Here is a 23,752-nt window from a genome sequence, read left to right on the forward strand (position 1 = left end):
AATAAATAAAAATTTTCACAGTGAGAGAATTCAGCTGCCTTGGCGGAGGTCTGTGCTCTCCGAGTGGTCTAGTTTCATATAGAGCCTAAATGTGGAATCACTCTGTTAAACTATATGTGTTATAGAAGGTTTAGCATAAGACTATGACAGTAACATTGGTCATTATGATAGTATTGTAATTCTCCCCCCCCCCTCCCAGTTCAGCACTAGTACGCAGACTACACTATAGACTATATGCGCGTGTGCGCGTGTGTGCGCGTCTATATGCGCGTGTGCGCGCCAGTGGCGTAGCTAGGATTTTTTCAGCGAGGGGGGGGGGGCACTGGGGGGCCTTACATTCTCGTGGGGGGCACAATATATAATTTTATTGAGATGTGGTTCGAACCTTCTTTCATTGTATTATACTGTTCTAACGGCATTTCTTTGAATTCAAATTTTTTTTTATCAAGCATGAATTTTCAGTGGGGGGGCACCTGGGGGGGCACAGCAAATTTGTGGGGGGGGGCACGTGCCCCCACGGCCCCCCCCGTAGCTACACCCCTGGTTGGAGGGCCAGCAAGCGTGGCAGCATTTATGTTTGGATACTAAAGCATTTTCAGGTAGCATTAATGCAAACCAGCTAATGTTGTTATATCTAGCCGAGTAACTGAATTTCATGCTTACTCCATTGCATAACGCCATAAGGTATGGATACAGCGAATGCCAGGTATTTTGGCCTGTTTATAACTGACCATTCCTTCTACTACTGTATGATTTATTCAAATACATGCACTAATCAATAACGCACTGAGGTGGAAAATAATTAGACTCTGTCAACAACAGATATGGTTATTGAATTTAGCAATTAGTGGCGACGTGAAGATTGGAAGTTACCTTTGATGCTACTAGTGTTGAGAGGGTCTATGTCCCCCGGGGTACTGCCGGAACGTACCCTGTGTACAGTCCGGTATACCGGAACGTACCCTGGTACTATCTAATATGCCGGACCGTACCTCACCTACTCCACTAACGAGTCTAGGGAGTCGCCTACGCCTACTCCCTAACCCTAACCCTAACCCTAACCCTAATCCTAACCCTAACCCTTTAACCCTTATCCTAACCATATCAAATAGTGACCAGGGTACGTTCCGGTATACCGAACCGTACCCAGGGTACGTTCCGGCAGTACCCTGGGGGGCATACACCCTATGAGCGCTACTAGCATGCTACGTCGTAAATATGCAAGATGAAGAGATGGATGCTGCACAGATACATTACATACATATGTACTTATGTTAGACGCTGACGTGTTGCAAACATATTGGCTGTGTAGGCTTTTGGGGTGCAGCCTACCCACTGCACCCGCCTCTCTGCCCCCCCAATCTCTCCTTCTCTTCCCCTCTCTCACTCTCCTTTGCTTTATACCTCCCTCCCTCTCTCCCCCTCCCTCCTTCGCTCCCTCCCGCCTTCCTCCCTATCCTCCCTCACTTTCTCCCCTCTCTCACCCTACCTCTTTCTTTCTGTCTCTTTCTCTCTCAGTCTCCCTGTCTGTCTCTTTTTCTCCCTCTCGATTCCACATGCTAGTTATATGCTAATGTTCAACGCGTATCGTGATCACTAGTGTACATCCTAGATATACAGTATCGTAAGGTTATGTGCATATAAGAAGGATAAAGGAGAGGGTGAGGTGATATGACTAGTTATGGTATGAGGAACTCAGGCAGCAAGCGCTTGAATGTGGATGTCAAAATGTCAATCGAAATGTCCGAATGCTGGTATAGAATTCACAGATAGTGTGATGTCATTTTAGTCGTTGTTTTCAATCCACGAAATAATGACTATGCGTTCAAATGAAATCTCCACGATCAGCGTTCAGTATCTGTGATATCTGAGTAAAAAAACTACACACTGTGTTCATTCTTTAGTGCGTATTTTGTAGGTCAAATGACACTAACGATAATAACGATAGGACAGTATTTTAATAGACACGGACTTTTTGAAGCTCGTCTTAATGGTGTATTGCGTGGATTTTTCCAGCCTATATGAGTCATAGTATGCACTCGTATGGTGGTTTCTATCAGTTATATGCATGTGAAGTTTGTACCTATTCGGAATTAATCGTTGATAGCATATTAAATACCACAGGTAAATTTCATTCATTATAAAATTCGGATCAATTACGATTCACTAGCCAAAAAGATTATTTCAGGGTTAATGTATTAAAGCCGACTATCTTCCCACGTAATATATGGTCAATGAAGATATTTCGTAAATGAGTAAATCACGTGCTAGCATAGTGTCGGAAATGAAAAGAATTAAGTAATCTCAGCACAAGATATACACATACCATATCAATACTATGAGAATAAACGCTTTCCTAATAAGTGGGGTTTAAAAGGATAAAATTTTACACCCCGGTTTATACTTTTTACAAATAGGAATTGCTTAAAAATGGAAAACTAGGGAGACCAATGCTGCAAGTTGACCATGACACGTGCACGATTCAATTTGCACATATCAGATTCTTTTTTTTTGCATATTTCTGCAAGTCTTACCTTTAGACTTGTAACGACGGTGGAGAATTATGCATAAATTGCTTCACTAGGCAAAAACGTAGTATATTCACGTACATGCGCTTGCACGCATATGCACAAGCGCGCGCATGCACTTATGAGTGCGTATACCCCATCCCCAACACAGACAGACAATTAAGCACTCGTGCACACACGCAAGCACACACATACACACATGAGTATATGGATTAGAGTATTGTATTCTATTAATGTTTTCATTACACACGCGCACACACAATCGCACAGACACAGGCACGTATACCTAATTGCACTCATACGTAATGCGTCCACCTACACGCCTAGTGTGCATGTTCACTCATAAGCAGGTGCGCAATTAAGTAACGATATGTACGCGCTTACACTTACGGGCAGGTATGCATACACTCATATAGACGTCACGTACGCCCAGTCACAATAGGTACGCGCGCACGCTCATGGACAGGTAGCACTCACACGCAATTATTCCCACACTCAGTCACACATGTAGTATTAGTATGAACGGTGATCCTTAATTTGGTTTCACTTTATGCGTGTCCAGTTACGTTACCGAGTTATGATTGGGTATCCTTTAATATATCATATTAGTAAAGGACATTATTTGGCCACAGTTGCGTGAATATGTCATGTCAGTACCTGTTCTTGAATTCTCATCTCTTATTGCCGTCTGGTAAAAAAATAATTGACGTAGCAATTTATTCTAATTATATGTTATACCTTTGAGAAAAGGAATAAATTGTAAAAATTACTCTAATCTGTCATCGTGACATTACTGACGTTACCAAGCATCTTTATGGAGGTGCTTCCAAATGTTCACGTTTATGTGGTTTCTGTTTTATTAATACTTCGTAGACTTAAGAAACACTATTTATCGTGTATAAAAAACACTCCGCTCATTTATAACAGGAGACTAAGTGCCACAGCGAGTGGTGGGAATCTATAGTGTATGCGTGCGTGCGTTTTAAAAGTGGGTGCTGTCGCTTCACGCTCGAACACGCATGAACACACGCACGCACGCACGCGCACATACATCCACACGCACGCCCATACACGTCCACACGCATACACACGCGCATGTTGTGTGCCTAGAGTAAGACAGAAACTAATTACTTTATAAATTAACTAGCGGGATACCCGGCGTTGCCCGGGGAAATCAGTGGCGTTACTCAGTTGGTGACCGCTTGGTTGAAAGGAAAATACCCAAAAAAATCTAACTATCTATCTATCCATGCATCCATTCATGCATCCATCCATGCATCCATCCATCCCATTTCGTGCCATCCCATCCCATCGCACCGCATCCCATCCCATCCCATCCCATCCCATATCCCATCCCACCCCATCCCATGCCATGTCATGACATCCCATGCCATGCCATCCCATGCCATGCCATCCCATCCCATCTCATCCCATTCCATCGCACTGCATCCCATCCCATCCCATGCCATGCCATCCCATCCCATCCCATCGCATGCCATCCCATGCCATCCCATGCCATGCCATCCCATCCCAAACAATAACAACAATAAGAAATCAAAAGATAAAAAACATTGAAAAAAAAATTAAAATTAAAGAGTAAAAAATTAAAAAAGGGAAAATAATTTCCCCAGCTGGGACTCGAACTCGGAATCCCGGTGTAGGATACGGATGTTCTAGCGATTATGCCACTGCGCCGTTAAGGGTATACACCATGGATTTACACGTACGTGATGTTTTAATATGTACGCACCGCCATCTATTGATGAATAGAATTTTTATCAATTTTTCCCTTTTTAACTTTCTTAAATGTTTGTTTCAGCCAGAACCACCTCCCAGACGTGCTGATTCTGAAAATATCTTTAGTTTTCCTCTAGGCTGTGGAGCTCTCTAGTTATGCGAGTACGAACTAATTCGGCTGAACAACTTTATATATACTAGCAGACTAATACCCGTAGAACGACCAAATCGTGCCTTAAAATATAAACTTCATGTAAGTGACACAGTTGAAGTTGCAACTGAAAAGAAAACAGAAACAAAAAAACATTTTGGGAAGAAACAAAGAGCGCAATTCTATAAGTGAGCAGGGGAAAAAGAGCTCAGTTGGTGACCACTTGGTTGAAAGGAAAATACCGCAAAATCTATCTATCTATCTATCTATCTATCTATCTATGTATCTATCCATGCATGCATCCATCCATCCATTCATCCATCCAGCCAGCCATCCCTCCATCCATCCATTCATCGCATGTCATGCCATGCTATGCCATGTCATGCCATCCCATCCCATTCCATCGTCTTCTGTCCCATCTCATCCCATCCCATCCGATGCCATCTTATGGGATCCGATCCGATCCCATCGCAGTCGACTCCATCCCATTCCATCCCATCCAATCCCAAACAATAAAAAATAATATAAATAATATAAAGAACATGAAAATAATAATAAATAATAATAGTAGTAGATAATAATAATAGTAAAAAAATAGCAATTTTAAAATTTACTTTCAACTTTTTTTAAATTTTAATGAATGTAGCAAAAATTTATTTTTTACATTTTGAAATTAACGCTGAAGTGGCAGAAGTAGATACTAAAGAGTAAAAAAGTAAAGGAGAAAATTTTTTCTCCAGCTGAGATTCGAATCCGGAATCTCGTGTTATGAAACCGAGCTCCTACCGACTACGCTACGGCGACGGGCAAGACACGCGAAATAATTCCCACGTACGTGATGATAGAATTTTGACTTTTAAATTATTTTTTTTACTTTTTAACTTTTTTAAATTTTTGTCTCAGCCAGAACCATCTCATAGACGTGGTTATTCTGAATATATCTTTAGTTACCGCGATTGAGTGACAAATGACGGAGCACATCGAGATCAAACAAACACACACTGACACACAAGATTAGTCAAATTATAGTATAGATAGATTCTTGTATAATAAATGAAGATGTGAATTTGGTATTGAAGCCACGTAGCGCATTCCACACGCACCGCAGATCTATTCCACAATTCTATGTCGTAATGACCACATTAAGAAAAAATCGATTAAGCGATCAGCGAAATTAAATGGCCGCCGTGTACTTTTGTCGATTGTCGATTGTAATTTGTCGAACGTAAACGAAAAATACGGAGAAATCGTTTCAGTGTGGCCGGCTAGGTGCGCCATTTTAGATGGACGGCAAACGAGGCATTTATCTGGATGAATAGAAATACGAAATATAATCGATTGAACATTCAATCACGAGGAGGCACATGTGATCAATAATGTATTGCTATACTGGTAATGCTATATAACCGCATGCCACTAGTGAGTGATACAAAGATCCACTCGGCCCTTTGTCATGTTCGCCGATTTCTCCGACGCAAGCCATTACCTTACAATAACCAAACTAACCCATGCGAATACATGATTGATGTGTAATGGGTATTCGGTCATGTGAATGAAGCCAGTAGAGTAAGTCTTGGTGAGCTGTACATACACAGCGCATAGTGTTGGTGGATATCTCTCCCTCTCCCTCGATCTCCCGCTCTCTTTTTCTAACATTTGCTGACTCGATCTTTCCTTTCTTGTTCTTTCCCCTTCTCTGTCACTTTCCGTCGCTGTCGTTTTTGTTTGATCTATCTTACTCTCGGATTCTAATACACTTGCTGTATTCCAGGTCTCTACGTATTAATCCCAGTTTTTACCTGAAACCATTCAATAGCTTAAGTCTAGCATGTAATCGTTTCCGTGCCGGTACTGCATGTAATGGTGCGCCTGTATCACCCGTTCCACGCACACTTAATTTGTAGGAACAAATCAAAGTGAGAATGGGAGAGGGCGTGTGTGTATGCGTGCGTGCATGCGTGTTTGCGTGCGTGCGTGCATGCGTGTTTGCGTGCGTGCGTGCGTGCGTGTTTGCGTGCGTGCGTGCGTGTGAATGCGCGCATTACTGTCTGATTGGTTACGTCAAGCGTATGGCTATAAAGTTCGTGTGTGTTCTTGAAACGATTTTCACTGTTTATTCGGTGTTGATTCGTTTCCATGGCGCAGTCGATTAATGTTGATTTGTTTCCACAGTAATGCAGTAATTTCCGCGAGCAGCCGTGGTTGTAGGTAATCACGTGTGTACATATGCAAATCAGACTCTATTGTGTTGTCATTCCGCTATGATTCAAAATTACATATGGTGTATGAAACACGATTATTTGTGAATTTTACGTCAATATTTGTGTTTCGCACTATCAGTCTGCTGTTCCACAGTTTTAATTAGATTGCAGCTCCATTGTGTGCTAAGGTTGAAATGTTTGTCTAAACATTTTTTCGACGGGATGTTCATATAGAAAACAAATTCTATATCGAGATATATCGCCGCTATATTTGATGCGAGCTTTTATCAAATGTGTGAACATAATAAATCTTAGAAATATAATTTACGTAATAAATAGTTTTTACGATATATATATATATATATAATATAATATATATATATGTATATATATATATGTATATATATATATGTATATATATATATATGTATATATATATTATATATTATAGTGAATAAATCTAGTGCGTAAATGTGAACTGAGAGTAGATTTCATGGTTCTTTCAATAAATTCATGAAAATGGTAATTGAGCACTGAGACAAAATCTTACTCACTTTGTCCACCAGACCAAAGTTGACCAATTTTTTCCAAAATTGTTGGAAATCTGTCCTTTACCCCACCGCGTTTGATGTCTGACGTCCAACTTTGCCAATGTGATAGACAAAAAACAAATAACAAAAAACTGGCCAATTATTTTTGGAGTTGCAAGTAAGAAATTCGCATATAAGCTAATTTCGTAGTAATATATATATATATACAATACACGTTATTAATTCACCCAATGGTTAGTATAAACGGCTTACATCTATAATTCATGTTCATACATATATTTACAATACTCAGTTATCTACATACTGTAGTTGGGAAACCAAAACTACACAGGTGAATTCACTAGGTTTATACTTAAGCTGTAAACGCTCAAGAATAAGACAGTAAGACAGAAATTACGCGCAATAATAATTACTTTGGCAATATTTCAAGCGCAAGGTTCTTTCTCCGAACCAATTAAAAACAATAGCGCTTCTAACACAAGATCACTATAGCCGCACAACTATACTCGACCGATTAGATCATGCTGTCTACTCTCTACTCTCTCAAATACTCTACTATTTATCTCCCTCCTTATCGACACGCGCGCTCGCTCTTATATATGAGCTCGCAAAACATGTCGTCTCTGTTTCCTTCACGAGACGTAGTTTTCCCACATCATCACCAAATTCGGTAACCAAACGAGCAAGCATCTTTCTCGCTCTTCGCTCTTTGAAAACTGCGCAGATGACACTTGACCAGATGAGTCATTTAGCCAACGTGGCATAGAACGTATCGCCGATACTTTACAGTGTAGAGACCCGTGCTCTATTCAGCCAGCTTCCCATCTCGTGTTACTCAACCGGCTATCATCTCTATTCGCTACTATTGCAGGCCCAAGTATTGCTACTGTCATGTGCAGCTACGTTCGTGTAAACTGCATGTGTACAATATATATTTTATTACTTGACTAGTGGTGCCCCCGGACGGCCCGTCCTTGTGCAAACCGAAGGTTTGAGTTCTTATATGCAGCGGCACGCTTCCCCTACTGGCAATTTAATACAAAACAGGGAATTACATATGGGAATTTCACATGGGAATTCGTCTAATCTGAATTCGTGGGCAACAGTGACTGACTTGACGCAGCGTTTGCTGGTAAGCATGTTATCGTAGCATCGTTGAAAATTGTTGGCATTTAAAAGCGCACGAAAAACTATAATAAAACTTAAATAACCCTAATTACCTCAATGCCTACGCCCACCGCATGCCACTTACGATGTTTACTCGGTGACGTGGCCCTCAGAATTCCCATTGGTTGATACAAATCACGTGCCTCAAACTCCTCAATGACGCCATAGTGTTGTCAAGGCAGATTCATAACACAAAAACCCAATGCCTCAATAGCTGAACGCCTAGAGCAGAGACGACACGGCTGAAATGTCGTTGGATCGAACCCCATCTGTTTTTTCATTATTTTCCTGTTTTCTGTATTTTTCTATGTTTATCCATATTTACATGATTTATTTACAACAATTTAATAACAACAAATAATTTTTTTGGGTTTATAGGGTTAGGGTTAGGGTTAGGGTCACAATGCACCATAAACAGGAGTTTGAGGTACGTGATTTGTATCAACCAATGGGATTTGGGATCTATGCAGGCACAGCTGTATATTTTGCCGTCGTTGAATTTCTCTTGCGTTTCGCGTGATTGACGGAGCAGTTCTTCAGTGATTCTCATGCAATAGCGATGTTTCATGTGTAGCGAATTCGACCCGCTGTACAACATACACTATAGCATGCGTCAGCATTACTTCAACCTTGAAGACGTACGGCTTCGTAGCCACGTGGGCTAGCAGCGGATTGGAAAGGAAAACCATGCTGCACCACTTGACCTATAGTTTAATTGGACGGGACACCTGCAGGTCATGACATGACAGTGACCACGTGGTGTCCCACGGCTGTATATAAGCTGCGGCGTCCAGCTCCAAAGCAACACAGAGCCATCTTGGCTCAGTCAGGGAAGCTCGCACCCTCCTACTGCTCTCTAGCTGCTGGTGGCTTGTCCATCCTGCTAGCTGACCATGTAGGGTGTAGCGGAGCTCGGTCAGAAGTCTACGCAAGGATACACAGCGCAGGACGAGGATCACGCCGCTTGCTGCCCCCTTCCTGACGCAAGGATACACAGCGCGGAGCCAGCTCGGCTCAGTCAGGGAAGCTCGCACCCTCTCACTGCTCTCTAGCTGCTGGTGGCTTGTCCGCCCTGCTAGCTGAGCATGTAGGGTGTAGCGGAGCTCAGTCAGACGTCTACGCAGGACGAGGATTATGCCGCTTGCTGCCTTCTCCTTGACTCCAGGATACACAGCGCAGAACGAGGATCACGCCGCTTGCTGCCTCCTTCCTGACTCCAGGATACACAGCGCAGGACGAGGATCACGCCGCTTGCTGGCTCCTTTCTGACTACAGAACACAGAACGCAAGACGAGGAACACGCCGCGTGGTGAGCATTAGCAATGAAGCTTTCACCCTCCCACTGATCTCTAGCTGCTGGTGGCTTGCCCGCCCTGCTAGCTGATCATGTAGAGTGTAGCCGATTAGCTAAGCACTGCTCACTACTGTATTCGGGCCTTCAGCACAAAGTCACGTATGATCACGGGGTGTGTTTTATCTGCCGCTAGCCTGATGGTCAAGTGTGTAATAAAAGCCCCGGTGTGAACACCGTTACGTTGTCTTTGCGTCTTATGAGTTGCGTGTGGATTCCGTTAGTCCAGTGGTCGTTCCTGTCAAGGAATTGTACCCGGTCCGAACATCAGGCCCGGGATAACGTCTTGTCGGCAAAAAGGCAAGTTCGTTACACATGTTTATCATTGACGTTATATGCGCACATGCGGAGTTTAACGGTTGGTAGCAATGAGATGCGTGATATTGTTCGATACAAGCGCACGCACGCACGCATGCACGCACGTGTACGTGCACACACACACTCATGCACGCACGTGTACGTGCGCACGCACGCATGCACGCACGTGTACGTGCACACACACACTCATGCACGCACGTGTACGTGCGCACGCACGCATGCTTGCACGCACGTGTACGTGCACACACACGGACGCACGCACGCACATGTACGTGCACACGCGCGCGCGCATGCACACACTCACGCACGCACGCACGTGTACGTGCGCACGCACACTCATGCACGCACGTGTACGTGCACACGCACGCACGCACGTATACGTTCACATGCACAAGCGCGCACGCACGCATGCACGCACGCACGCACGCATTCACGCACGCATGCACGCACGTGTACGTGCCCACGCACGCACGCACGCACGCACGTGTAAGTTCACACGCACGCATGCACGCACGTGTACGTGCACACGCACGCACGCACGCATGCACGCACGTGTACGTGCACACGCACGCACGCACGCAGCACGCACGTGTACGTGCACTACATAAACAGCGCTTTCTATCAGAACATGTGTTCATTCATCTGTAAATGTCAAGCAGCACGCTTCGCTTCTGCCAACCACAACACATAACAAATACACGTGACCTGATCTATGACGTCACGTGAAACATCGCTATTAGGCTTGCGCGATGGCGTGTGCATATATGTTTGCTAGTGAATTAGACCCGCTAAAATTCGAGACTGTTTGCTGGCAGCAATTGATCCGTGCGCCGGCCTTTCGATTTGGCGCACGGATCAATAGCTGCCAGCGCGTGATACTTTCGTAGGACGTTCCCGCGGTCGCGTGCGCCTTGCCGCGGAACTGCGCGCAAGATCCGCGCTTAGCGGGCAGGATCAACACCTCTCAAGCGACTCTTCTCTGGTATCCGGTCTCTCATCTGGGTATTCAATAAGTAATAAAGTCATCCGTATATAGCTACATGTATTTGTAAGCTAGTGATAATATCAAGAGTAGATAATAACACATGTGGCGGCCATCATGAAGGCCTATTTAGACGATGCGTCCTAGACGTACGCCTTTGACGTACGTCAGACGCATACGTCTAAAACGCACCGTGTAAACTATGCGGTACGACACGCTTTTATGACCCTTGCGATATCGGATGCACAGGACGGATGTTCAAATTTCTTCTGACATTGCGTTTGCATTGTCATACACGGTGCGTTTTGGACGTACGTCCTAGACTAGGACGCATCGTGTAAATAGGCCTGCCAGGCAGTCAGCCTGCCAGCAATCCAGTCAGTCAATCAGTCAGTCGCACAGTCAGCCAGCAATCCAGTAAGGCAGGCAGTCAGTCACTCCGCGAGTCGGTCGGTCGGTTGGTCGGTCGGACAGCAATCCAGTCAGGCACTCAGTCAGTCAGGCAGTCAGTCAGTCGGTCGGTCGGTCGGTCGGTCGGTCGGTCGGTCGGTCGGTCGGTCGGTCGGTCGGTCGGTCGGTCGGTCGGTCGGTCGGTCGGTCGGTCGGTCGGTCGGTCGGTCGGTCGGTCGGTCGGTCGGTCGGTCGGTCGGTCGGTCGGTCGGTCGGTCGGTCGGTCGGTCGCGATTACCTTCAATATTGTGAGATTCTGTCGTGTTCTTCACATGATCCGGCTGTACCGGAAATACATGCTCGAGTAAGTACTAAGATTAACGGTCTAGCTATAGTGTACGAGCGTTTTGAGGAATGATTTTTAATGCGAGTCATAAATTTGTACGTGTTCATTTTATGAAAAAGCAGCAGTCAAAATGCAGCTTCATTCAATGGTGAAAGAACATGATAGTTACTACACTCATGAACGGATGTCTGTCTATACCTCGGTTTATGCTAAGGGGATCACAACTTCGCAGTGGCACCGAAATTAATGGTTATATCGGATTACATACTTAAGTCGATGTCACTCTGTTAAATGAGTAATGTCTCTACGTCTAACCAAACATTGATTCGTATACGGTGCAGGCCTACAGAGCCGCAGGAACTGATGTCTTTTTAAATAATCGTTCAGTTCCACGGGTCCGTCTTATTGTACCACCTGTGCCCGTTCCCATTACTACGTGTATTCTAGCTGCTTATCGACTACAAATAACGACTAATCTTACACGGTAATTTCCCCAGTGGGCGAGTAACTTTTCCGCAACGTTTATGGACAATTGCAGTTGTAGGTTGTAGTAAATTGTAGGTTGGAAATAGAGTAGTAAGTCGTCCAGCTCTTTCACTTTCTAGCTTCCGCTCCGAACTTCTTCCTTCTCTATGCTTCTAACATTCCCCCTCCTTCATTTCCCCGATCTTTTCCTTCCTGCAAATTTACCTTCTCTATTTTCTTATATTAATTTATGAACAGTCAACTACGTTAAAACATTGTGAGAACCAAAAAGGTTTAAGGGTTGGCTGGGTGACTGGGCGTCACGGTAACTAAAGTGATTGCTGTGGTAAATATTCTCTTCGAGAAGAAACGCGTTTTACGCAGTTTTAGAATCGTTTAACAGAATCGTTATGTATTCATTCACTTGTATATGTTTTTCTCTTATTGTTTTCAGCAACTGAAACACATAAACTTAGTGAATTTATTAGAAGTCTTTCGGCGGAAGCGGCGACTCCACCTTGTGTTTGAATACTGCGAGCAGACATTGCTAAACGAACTCGATAGGTATCAGAGAGGGTAGGTATCTTATTATGCTATTGGTGCCTTAACTGCGTGCTATATAATTGTGTCAGTTGTGTGCTATATGTGTCTTTATTGTGCCAGTAGTGTGTTAGTTGTATGCTATAGGTGTCTTAATTGTGGCAGTAGTGTGCTATCGGTGTCTTTATTGTGCCAGTAGTGTGTTAATTGTACGCTATAATTGTGCGATAAAAGTATCTTGTGATAAATCACCCCGATCCATCTATTTCCCATCCCACTGGCCCATCATCACTACCACTCACACACCAATACACCCAATGAACTATCATCGCATATGTGTAACCCAACTGCAGAGAAAAAAGTACGTATGACTCCAAAAGCAGTTTAGACTATATATATCAATATGACAGGGAAGACATGGTACATAATGACAGATAAGGTACCGATAACATCATAACACATTACTGTAATGCCCACAAGTCACAACTATCATCTGACCCAAGCCTAAATATGAGAAGCCTAGCTGCCACTCGCACTAAGAGCTTGAAACTTGAGATCTTGTATCTGCTATTTCCCTGCGCAGATGTTTATCTCGCAATCGCTTACATGCGTGTGTCAAATGCACGCATCGCGCTAATAGGTAAGGTGATGAGAAAAACAGCGCTAGCGGCATGGAACACTGCACAGGGTCTTAATTGTGTGCTCTGATTAATTGTCGCACGCCCCTGCTCTGAATCGACCTAGTCACACATAGTCACACAGTGTGCACACACTGTGCAGCATGGATGTGTCATACAGCTTCGGATATAGCTGGCGAAGGTAAAACTGTAGTTAGTCGTCCCTTTTGTCGTTTTTCGTCGTCGTCGTCTTCTTCTTATTCTTTATCTTTTCCGTTTTCTGATTCGTCTGGGAGTAGTACCCGACCCTTGCGCAGAGACCTGCATCCCATTGTGTGTGTTATTATCGTATCTCTGGGAAGAGTACTTGGCTCAATGAGCAGGCTTGGCGTCTTGTAGAATGTTGCGCGCACGGGTGTGTTTCGTTTGCAAATTTTGAGATGCGAAAGGACGACTAGTCGCGCGTAAAATGACAGATAAATTCATAACTACATATGCGGAGAGGGAAAGCATATCATGCAACGAGTGTGCGAAGAAATCTGGCGTGTTCGTGCATGTGTGCGTGTGCGAGCACATACATGCGTACACACTCGCGTAATGGCTACCACCAATGTGTAGGCGACCGACAACCCGACAAGCATCACACGTCTGTAAATGTTATGTTATGCTGCTGGCTTTCTCGGTAATGATCTGCTGCCGACTGGTGCTCCGGGGGATAGCTGAAGAAGAAGCAAAGGGAGTCCATGCATAATATATTGATCATCTAGCTTATTCGAATCGTGCCAGATTTCCCAAAGACTTGATATTAGATATAATTATTAAAATACAACCATGTTATAATTCTACGGGCTCTATATATGTCTCGGGCCAGCGGCAATCAAACCATATCTGTCTGTGTGTATGTCTAGCCATACAATGGAAAATATATGGATTTATTATACTAAAAATAATGAAATTATCGAAAAGTCATCGAAAAATTATTTTCTTCATAATTTTAGAAATACAACTTTTTACAGGGAACGTGTTAACACAAATCTAAAATAGATGTCGGCAGCAGAAATATTGTGAGAATAATGTAGACTAGACTAGTTTGTTCACAAACATAATACGTGTGATTGTTCAAGATGTTTGTCCACCTCTACAGACTAATATATAAACTACTACTGTATACGCTGTATATTTCGCGGTGGTTTAATTTACGCGAATTTCGCGAACGCGTTCCCGACCGCGAAAATAACAACATGCGAATAATTCATACCGAATAATACCGATAATTCATAATTCACCGACCGCGAAATTAACCATTCGCGAAATTGTCCGTCAAATCTGAATTCGCGAAAATATCTGTACGCGAAAAATGTGGCGTACGTATACAGTAGGGCCTATATCGTAATAAGGTCGCGGTTATCTCCCTGTGGCATTAAAAGAACGCCCGGCTAGGAATTGACCAAGACTAAGCATGTCGTCGCAGTGACTCGCTGTTTCCTCTTGTTTATTGGTGACAGTAATGGGTAGTCATACAAGTACTGGCAATATCGTATTGTCCGCTGTGGGGAATAGGACACCATGTTCTGAGTGCAATTAAGTGGCCAGGCATTCTAAGTGCAGTTCGACTGCTTGCACATCTATATCATATGACCAGGTAGTGACGCTGTGCTTTTTAATTAAGCACGTTCACTTTGATTAAATATCGACATCGAAGTACGCAGCTTGTTTACACGTATAATTGATATGGCTATATGCAAGGAAGGAGGGTTAGTGGGTGGCTGGGTGTATGATGCTGTGTCGTGCCTCTTCGGCAGCTCTGCTGGGGAGGGGGATAATGGGTGGGTGGTGCTGTGACATGCGGTGTAGTGGCTGCGCATGGGGAAGAAGGAGACAATGGGTTGGTGGTGCTGTGACATGGCTGTGTAGTGGCTGTACATGCGGAAGAAGGAGATAATGAGTGGATGGTGTTGTGACATGGTTGTGTAAAGGCTGTATAGGGGGAGGGGAGATAGTAGGTGGGGTGGTGATGTGATCAAGAGCTCATAATAGAGATTGAGCATTATGAGCTCTTGATGTGATGTATCTGTGTGGTGGGGGATGTACGCGGGGGGGGGATGGGGAGATAATTGGTGATGCTGTTTAGTGTCTGTGTGGTAGCTATGCTGTGGGACTGGCAGGATAGAGACAATTAGTGCATGTGGTTCTTGTGTCTGTGTGATGACTTGGTGAAGATATATATGATCACCAGTTGATCCACTCGATGAACGCAGAGGTGTGCATTACAGCACTTTCATGCTTTAGCATTTGGAATACGTAATAATCCTACTAGTCTCCTAGTGACTCATAGAGTCTCACGTAGAAATGTATCTCGCTCAAAGTAGACGTGATCTACAATTAAGATATGAAAAACTACGTATTTATTCTCGTATGGAACCTAGTTGGTAATTTTTTTGCGTTCTTGTAGTAACACACAGCTAGTAGGTGGACTTTTTTTCCTACCGTAACGAGCCGCATCTGTAGTTGTTACACCTGTTTCCTCGCGTAATTAGCTTGCTCCTATTTTCCTGCTAGGGTGCCAGAGGTTCTGACGAAGAAGTATATTTGGCAAGTCATTCACGCCATTAGTTTCTGCCACCAGCATAACGTAAGTATTCTTAACTATAGTGCCTGTCTAAGCTGACCGTTTGGTCTACATAACGCCAATATTCATGAGTGCTGTCCATCTAAGCCGAACATCTTCATAACCTTAGTATTCGGGAGTGGTACCCGTCGAAACCATGGGAATAATCTTTCTTCATCACCGCTCTTCGCCCCTAATTCTTTGCACTGGATTCTCTGCGTATAAATTGGCTTCCGGTTTTCCCGTGTATTAATTGTCCCGATTCCTAAATGGGTGTTACGGTACTAACTTATTTAAACGTAATTGTAAATATCCCTGGTTGATGTCTTCAATCAAGCGAGTGGGATTCAACCACTCCAATGATGAAGCCATCATGTTAATCACAGCATGTTATTGAACCAAAGTGCATGGTAGAAAATTGATCAAGTTTATAGCAAATGGGATTAGGCTGTGGTAGCCTGTGTGAAGCCAGGTAACGTCTCCACGCCGGCTTATATAACGTGTAAGTCTAAGGTAGCTGCATGTTGTGTTCACTCTCAACAGTGCTTTCTATTTATAGAAATCCATTGATTCATAAATATATTTTCCAGCCAGATATTGACAAAAGAATGGCCACAGCATTACACGTTCAATTTTCAAGGTAGCCAAAGCAATAGGCTGCAGTTGAAATTGCAAGCTAGCATTTTAGAAACTGTTACATATATCAATGAAAAGTAATATAAATCTGTTCCAAACCAGGGTTTGCGGTTGTAGTTTTACGTAACTGTGTAATATGATCGGGATGCCATAGATAATTTTAGGCTCTATCTCAAATAGTTGGATTAATTTAGTATTTCCGAGCAATGCGAATGAGTTATTTTCTAGCAATGCGCATAATTGAAAAGCAGTGAGAAATTTAAAAAAACTGGAGCTGTCTGCAGCGTTCCGATGCGGTTTAGTTAATAATATAATTAAACTGTGTCAATGTTACGATACTTGTGTAATGCTATGTGGGCCATCGCCACCACTTTTGCATGTATAAAAAAGAACTCCATAAGTGTATTAAACTAACAATTATAGAAACCACAACAGGTAACACACAGCGTTATAGCAAACAGTTTCTCAAGCATACTAGCTGGTTGCAGAGTGGTTTAATGAGATTCGTGAGAGATAGTATGCTTGTTTATGTATTAAAAAATGCATTAAAAACTAAAATCCGGATTCATTTGATATGGCAATTACCTTAGTCGCGAAAACACTACAAATTTCAGGCATTTTAAGAAAAAAGTCAAAGATATAAGCAAAATAGTCGTCAAGGTATATTCCCGTTTACCCAGGGCGGGGGTACCTGCAGCACTTATACCACACTTTCCATCGTTTCCGGCAATGAACATGATGCACATTCACTTGAGGCCTCGGGGAATACTGTATGTAGTATATTATACTTATTATTATTATTATATTTATTATTATTATTATTACGTATATTATTAGACGCGAGCTTTGGCGATGATGCCCGCATTTCAGACCTGATAAACCTCGGATGACCCCCGATCCCATGCTCATACAACTAGATTCGTGCTGCTTTTTTTAATCAATCCGCGGTTATGTCGTATATGCATTGACTACACGTATACATTACATTGTACATTATCGTATAAATCGTTCTAGGCAGTGAAGAGGCAGAAAATACAGTTTAATACTATAGTGCTATATAGGTTCAAATCTTCCTAATGTGACGATTATTTTCGACGTTAATTATCCCATGATATTTGCGTAAAAATAATACACCATCAAAAGCTATTCTCGCATTCCGCGGCGCGTGTTTTAAAGTGATTACGTCACGAATTTCTAGCACCATCAAGTAGTACATTTGTGTGTTATTTGTACAAACTAAAATGTATGAAAATACAATTAGTGTTTCTGTTTACTTTTTATGATTATATACCTTTTTTATATGCCCTAATTTGCCGGTGAAAAACAGAGAGACGCCAGTATCTGAACAGTACTGGGGGAATAGTGTTAGACAACAGAAATTACCAAATCGTCTAGATTTTTGCAAATTTAACCAACGTAAAAACATTTTTATCAGGTGAGAGTTTGAGGATATATTTAGTAACGTTAGTTCTTACTTTTAATGTAAAAAAATGGCAATTTTTTTTTTACAAATTTTATTATAGAAAATTCGTGACGTAGTCCCTTTAATGGAAAGCTATAAAGAATCTGCTGACGTACACGCGCACATTAACATGTGAATTTACTCCTGGTAATATTGCCTGGTAATTTATGCCTGGTAATTTATGCCTGGTAAATATGCAGTACGCTATTTGATTGCTCTGCTTGTATAAAATTTAAAATATACAGTGTAGATCGAGGCGTTTGATTACGTTACGTGTGTAGTATTGATAATATGTAATATAAAAGTGGGGATTATTGTTGTAATATTGTTCATATTTATAATAAATTAAGGGCATTTGAGCCGCCCTGCGTGTATAACATTAATAATATCAAGGGCTAATCATACTAATAATCGTATACTATCAGAGATAATAATGGTGTTATATTAGCTCTTGATAATATCAGGGGTTGTAGATCATCTATTAATGATAATATGTATAATAAAAGTAGAGAGACATATTATGGCTCTACCTGTGTAAGTCATAGAATGCACGCTAACTGTATTCGGTTGTATTGAATACATATAGATCGTACCTAGATTGTGCGATGAGCAGCGAGTCATAGTGTACTCCGTCACCTCGGCCGAATAAATGCATGACTATGCGCCTCAATAATGCCCAAAGAAAATATCATATATTATACGTGACAGATCCCTTGCGATTATGTATCGTTAATTCTTACGGCCCCGGCGGTACCGCCCTCCACATCATTATTAATGCGTGTGAAATACGTGAGTTGTATAGCAGTTGCGTGTCTGTTATTCCTTGTGGTCATTGCTGTCGTGGCAGGTGGGTAAACACCGAGTGTCATTTGTAAAGCGTATCCATCTTGGCTGGTCGGTATATTGATTAGTGTCTTCACTGGGTTCACGTCGCTTACATTGGACCATAGTTAGTAGGTGGTCCCTCTACTAACTATGATTGGACGGCATTCGCCCTAACTCTGTACCTGAGCTTTACACGCGCGCTTCAGATAAACTGTCTTTATGATGTAAATGATCGCAGAGCTGCATCGCAGTACGGTAAATACACACGCCCTCGTGCATACGTTTATATATGTTAATTTCTACCGTCAATTCTCTCCACTCATTCTCTCATTTTTCCGTCAGTCCATGCACTCGCCACCCGTCTGTCTATCTGCCTGTCCGTCCGCCGGTTCATCCGTCCTCCCTTGCACGTGTCTATTATTATTCACTGATATAATATATAAATACACATATTTATACAGCACGAGAGATGTTATTTGAGATATATCTCTCAATAACAGTTCCACTGTTGTGTCACTGTATATCAACTTTCCTTCATAAAAACGAATGCCGAACGCTCCTCGGGAAACCTCGCGTGTTTCCGTCATTCATTGACAATGAAATTTATTTTCCTTCTACTATCTTTTCTCGCATTTCCAGTCATTGACGCAGCCATTACTCCACAAAAACGTCTTGTTATATATCGCCATGGTGATGACCCGCCCCTTACGCTGGATGTAGTAACGCTGTAGTAATAACGTATCGAGTCAGCGCTACACAGCGGCGACCGGAAGCAACATACAGTGCACAAAACGAGAGACAGTCGCAGTACTGACTGATATGGAGTCGGTTTTCGGCGAAAATACCAGATTTTCACCGCTCATTATCTCAGCGTAGAGGCATCGTAGGGACATGCGGTTTATTTTATATTAACAAGGTAGGACAGCTGATTAATAATACTGCAAAGAATCGTCAAAATAAAACGGGGAAAGTTTATTAATTCGACTAATACTGCAACATGGTTTCAGGATTTCACCGTTGTACGCTCTCCTTCTTTATACGCTCTTGATATTATCAGGAATCTATCAATCTATTGATAGACTCCTGATATTATATGTTATTATCATTATCATAGCGACACAGCACACTCGCAGCGGCGAGTGCGGGAGCGTTCGGCGTTAGTTTTTATGAAGGAAAGTTGATATACATGCAGGTACACAACAGTGGAACAGTAATTGAGAGGTACACCGTACGGTAGTATTTGTGAATGTGCGTTCATATTATTTTCAGTTTTTACTGACTCTGTCCCAAGTGCCTGTGGGCGCACCACCCACACACACGCAAGCACATACACATGCGCGTCGCGCGATATGATTGTGTGTGGCGAAGCTTTTACGCTACGCTCCTACAGCGGAAAGCTTTTACTGTAAAGCTTACTAGCAGCAAATAGAAGATCCATTAATGGATGTCGAATAATAACTCAAAATTCGTCGGTTTCCGCCACAAACCCCGCACTTATCCGTTACATGCATAATCGCCTCACAGACACATCTAATGTAACACACGCACGCACGCACACGCACGCTCGCACACACATTATTATCTGAAATACGAAACGAAAATTCGCTCTCACACAATATTTTAAAAGAGCGAGTGCGGTTTTTACTGGCAAACGAGGCGCGTTCAATCGCCGTAATTAGTAAAATGTATGTACTCGTAGTAAATGTGCAGCATTCTGTTACGAATTTTGAAACGTGGATTTTGAGCAGATTGTAAGGCGTACGCGCACGCATTAGCGCGCGTGCAAGTACGCGCGTGCGTACACACACACGCGTACGTGCACTACACGCCTGCGCGTACATACATTGCGTGCGGGCATACACACGTGCGTACACGTGCGCGCGGGAGAGTAAATAGACGCGGGCGCATGAGTACACGCGCCACATCCTGACTCTGTCTTTTATGGCCACCGGGAGACGCATTAGCTTCCTAGCGTGCGTGTTGCTATTACAATAACCTGTAAGCTCTAACGGTAGGTGGTAATGCATCTTCCTGATAAGGAGCGTAATCAGCTCACCCATGTTAGGAAAAATATCGATTACTTGTTGGAGAGCAATCGGAGATAGCAAGCCTCCGCCACAGCGTAACAGTGCCCCCCATCTTGCTGGTACACCGAATATAGTTTGATGAAATTTTCAGAAATTAGAAAAAAAGTCTGAAGTGTTCCCCACAAAAAAAATTGTAATTTTTCTTTTAAACCCCCGGATCCAGATCTGGAACCGGATCACCACCAAAATCTAATCGATTGGTTGTTGGCCCAAGACCAACCCGTCCAGAAAATTTCATCAAAATCCGTCCGTAACTTTTTGAGATATCCTGTTGACAGACAAACCAACAAACCAACAAACTAACAGGGGCGAAAACAACGTCCTTGGCGGAGATAATTACACTCGCTCGTCACCTGTAGTGCTGTACCTGTCGTAGTAGCGTGTGAAAACGATCAGCAAGATGAAGAGCTGATTTACCTGTACATCATATAATACAATATTTCAGGAGTCGTAGGTAGATATCGCAAATAAATCCTGATAAAAAACGTAAAGTCTAAACGTAACGATTACAGACCTTCAAATTTGAACAAAAGTTTTAAGTAGCCTTTCGCCTCCCCACCCCGTCGGGGACCGTAGCCCCTGCATCAGGCAACAATATGTGGTGGATATAGGAAAACATGATTCACGTTAAGGATTTGCGCCTCACGAACGTTATACGTTATAACCTTACACGTTATAGGTTTGTGTGTGTGTATAAAACGTATGTAAACACCGCGTGTAATAATTACGTGTGTGTGTTTATTTCCGCAGTGCATTCATCGTGATGTGAAGCCAGAGAACATTCTCATCACGAGGAATGGCGTTATCAAGCTGTGTGACTTTGGCTTCGCGCGCATTCTAAGTGAGCCCTCGTTGTTTACACGGGAACCTAAAATTATATTAGAATGATAGATATAAAAATAGATAATGATGATATAGATGGACGATTTTTCCTTATCTAGTTTTGTAGGAGCTTTTCTCTCCGCTTTTCTCGTGAATGTGGTTCGGCGGATTAACCCTGGATGGGCTTATTCGATATGATTTCCAGAAATCGCAGCATGCCCTGTTAGAGCAGGCGTGGTTGTTAAACTGTCCTTTGTCGTTTTCCTGCGTAAAGCCGAGGAAACCACCCAATCAGCGAGGTTTTGGCCTGCCAGAGTTTAACTGCCAATCGGAAAACCACACCTTTAATGTTGTGTTAATAGGTTATGGGCAAACATATTATTATTTTTATTCATGCGTGTGCGGCTGACCTGTTACTGATCATACGCAGTACGTGAAACGTTGTGTGTGGCCTTACAGCTGGTCCTTCCGCTGACTACACGGATTACGTAGCCACACGATGGTACCGGGGACCTGAGCTTCTCGTCGGTGAGACGCAGTACGGTCCACCGGTCGACGTGTGGGCTATCGGCTGCGTGTTTGCGGAACTGCTCACTGGTCAACCGCTCTGGCCCGGGAAGTCCGATGTTGACCAACTCTATCTGATTAGGAAAACATTAGGTACTAACCAGATAACTGTCCAATGAGTAAGTGAGTAAATTAGTGAGTGCGTGCGTGCGTGCGTGCCTTTGGGTGAGTGAGAGTGAGTGAGTGAGTGAGTGAGTGAGTGAGTGAGTGAGTGAGTGAGTGAGTGAGTGTGTGAGTGAGTGAGTGAGTGAGTGAGTGTGTGAGTGTGTGAGTGTGTGAGTGTGTGAGTGTGTGAGTGAGTGAGTGAGTGAGTGAGTGAGTGAGTGAGTGAGTGAGTGAGTGAGTGAGTGAGTGAGTGAGTGAGTGAGTGATGAGATGAGTAGAGAGAGAGAGGATGAGGAGAGGTAGGGTAGAAGAGAGAGAGAGAGAGAGAGATGGAAAGAGATGGGGGAAATAAATGTAATTTAGATATAGATGGAGATAGACAGTAACCACACGTGTCGTGTTTCCTGCCATGTTTGCGTGCGTGCGTGCATGCGGCGCATGGTATAAGAGAGAGGGCGAAGAGAAGAGAAGAGAGAAAGAGAGAGGCAAGGGAGAGAGCGAGAAAGAGTAGAGAGAAAGGTGATAGAGAGAGGATGGGAGGGAGACATTCGGGCGCTCGAAGCATTTGGCGTGTACATGTTCGTACATTGCAGGTAAAATGAACCTAGGCACAATCAAGATCTTCGCGCCTAAGATCAGTTCTTCTAACGGTCTGCAGCATTCCCGAGCCAGACTACATGGTGATGACCATCTATTTTTCTATTCACGCCCAGAAATAGACTTGATACTAAACACTAACAATCTATGCAGCTACAAAATTCATCGTGAATTGTTCTAGCTTATGAATCCAAAGTCTACTCAGCCAAATGACCCATGCTCTGTCATTATTCAACGTCAATGTTCATTAACAAACATAAGAATAAAAATAATATAAATAAAACAGATGTAAAAATATATTTGAGTATATTTGAAATATTTGAGTATATTTGAAAATCATATTTGAGTATTTCGACCATTCGAGAAATCACAATATAACAGTTAATACCGTTTCCTTACGTTGTCACCTTAGCGGCATATATATGTTGGATACAACTGCAAGCAGGGTGAACGCCATGACTAGGTCTTCATTAACATACCTGAAAGCGAAAACGCATGGCAAAGCAGACATCACCCAACGTCGCACGGCGTTAGATCAACACATAGATTATGACTTCGCATTAATCTATGAGGCAAGGGCGCGGTCAATGTGGCTGCGATATTTAATGGCAGCGATCGACCGCTGTTGTCCAGTGGCGGCAATTGTGGAGGGTAGTGGGAGTTATTTTGGTCAGCAACCGCGTCTGCTGAGAAGCCATT

General features: G+C 43.0%; 1 protein-coding gene across 4 annotated transcripts in view; it reads left to right on the forward strand.

The window, feature by feature from the left end:
* Window positions 1-23,752, forward strand: part of LOC106809295 (cyclin-dependent kinase-like 1) — a 39,256-nt gene that overhangs the window by 6,226 nt on the left and 9,278 nt on the right. For 3 of the 4 annotated variants that reach the window (XM_014812332.1, XM_014812331.1, XM_014812333.1), the window contains exons 3-7: window positions 9,501-9,644; window positions 12,642-12,763; window positions 15,904-15,976; window positions 21,713-21,803; window positions 22,244-22,444. In XM_014812332.1, coding sequence (XP_014667818.1) covers window positions 9,501-9,644; window positions 12,642-12,763; window positions 15,904-15,976; window positions 21,713-21,803; window positions 22,244-22,444 — 631 coding nt within the window. The remainder of the gene's footprint in view (window positions 1-9,500; window positions 9,645-12,641; window positions 12,764-15,903; window positions 15,977-21,712; window positions 21,804-22,243; window positions 22,445-23,752) is intronic. The other variant, XM_014812334.1, reaches the window with a different exon arrangement.

This window comes from Priapulus caudatus, unplaced genomic scaffold, assembly GCF_000485595.1.
Source record: "Priapulus caudatus unplaced genomic scaffold, Priapulus_caudatus-5.0.1 Scaffold343, whole genome shotgun sequence".
NCBI classification, from domain to species: domain Eukaryota; kingdom Metazoa; phylum Priapulida; class Priapulimorpha; order Priapulimorphida; family Priapulidae; genus Priapulus; species Priapulus caudatus.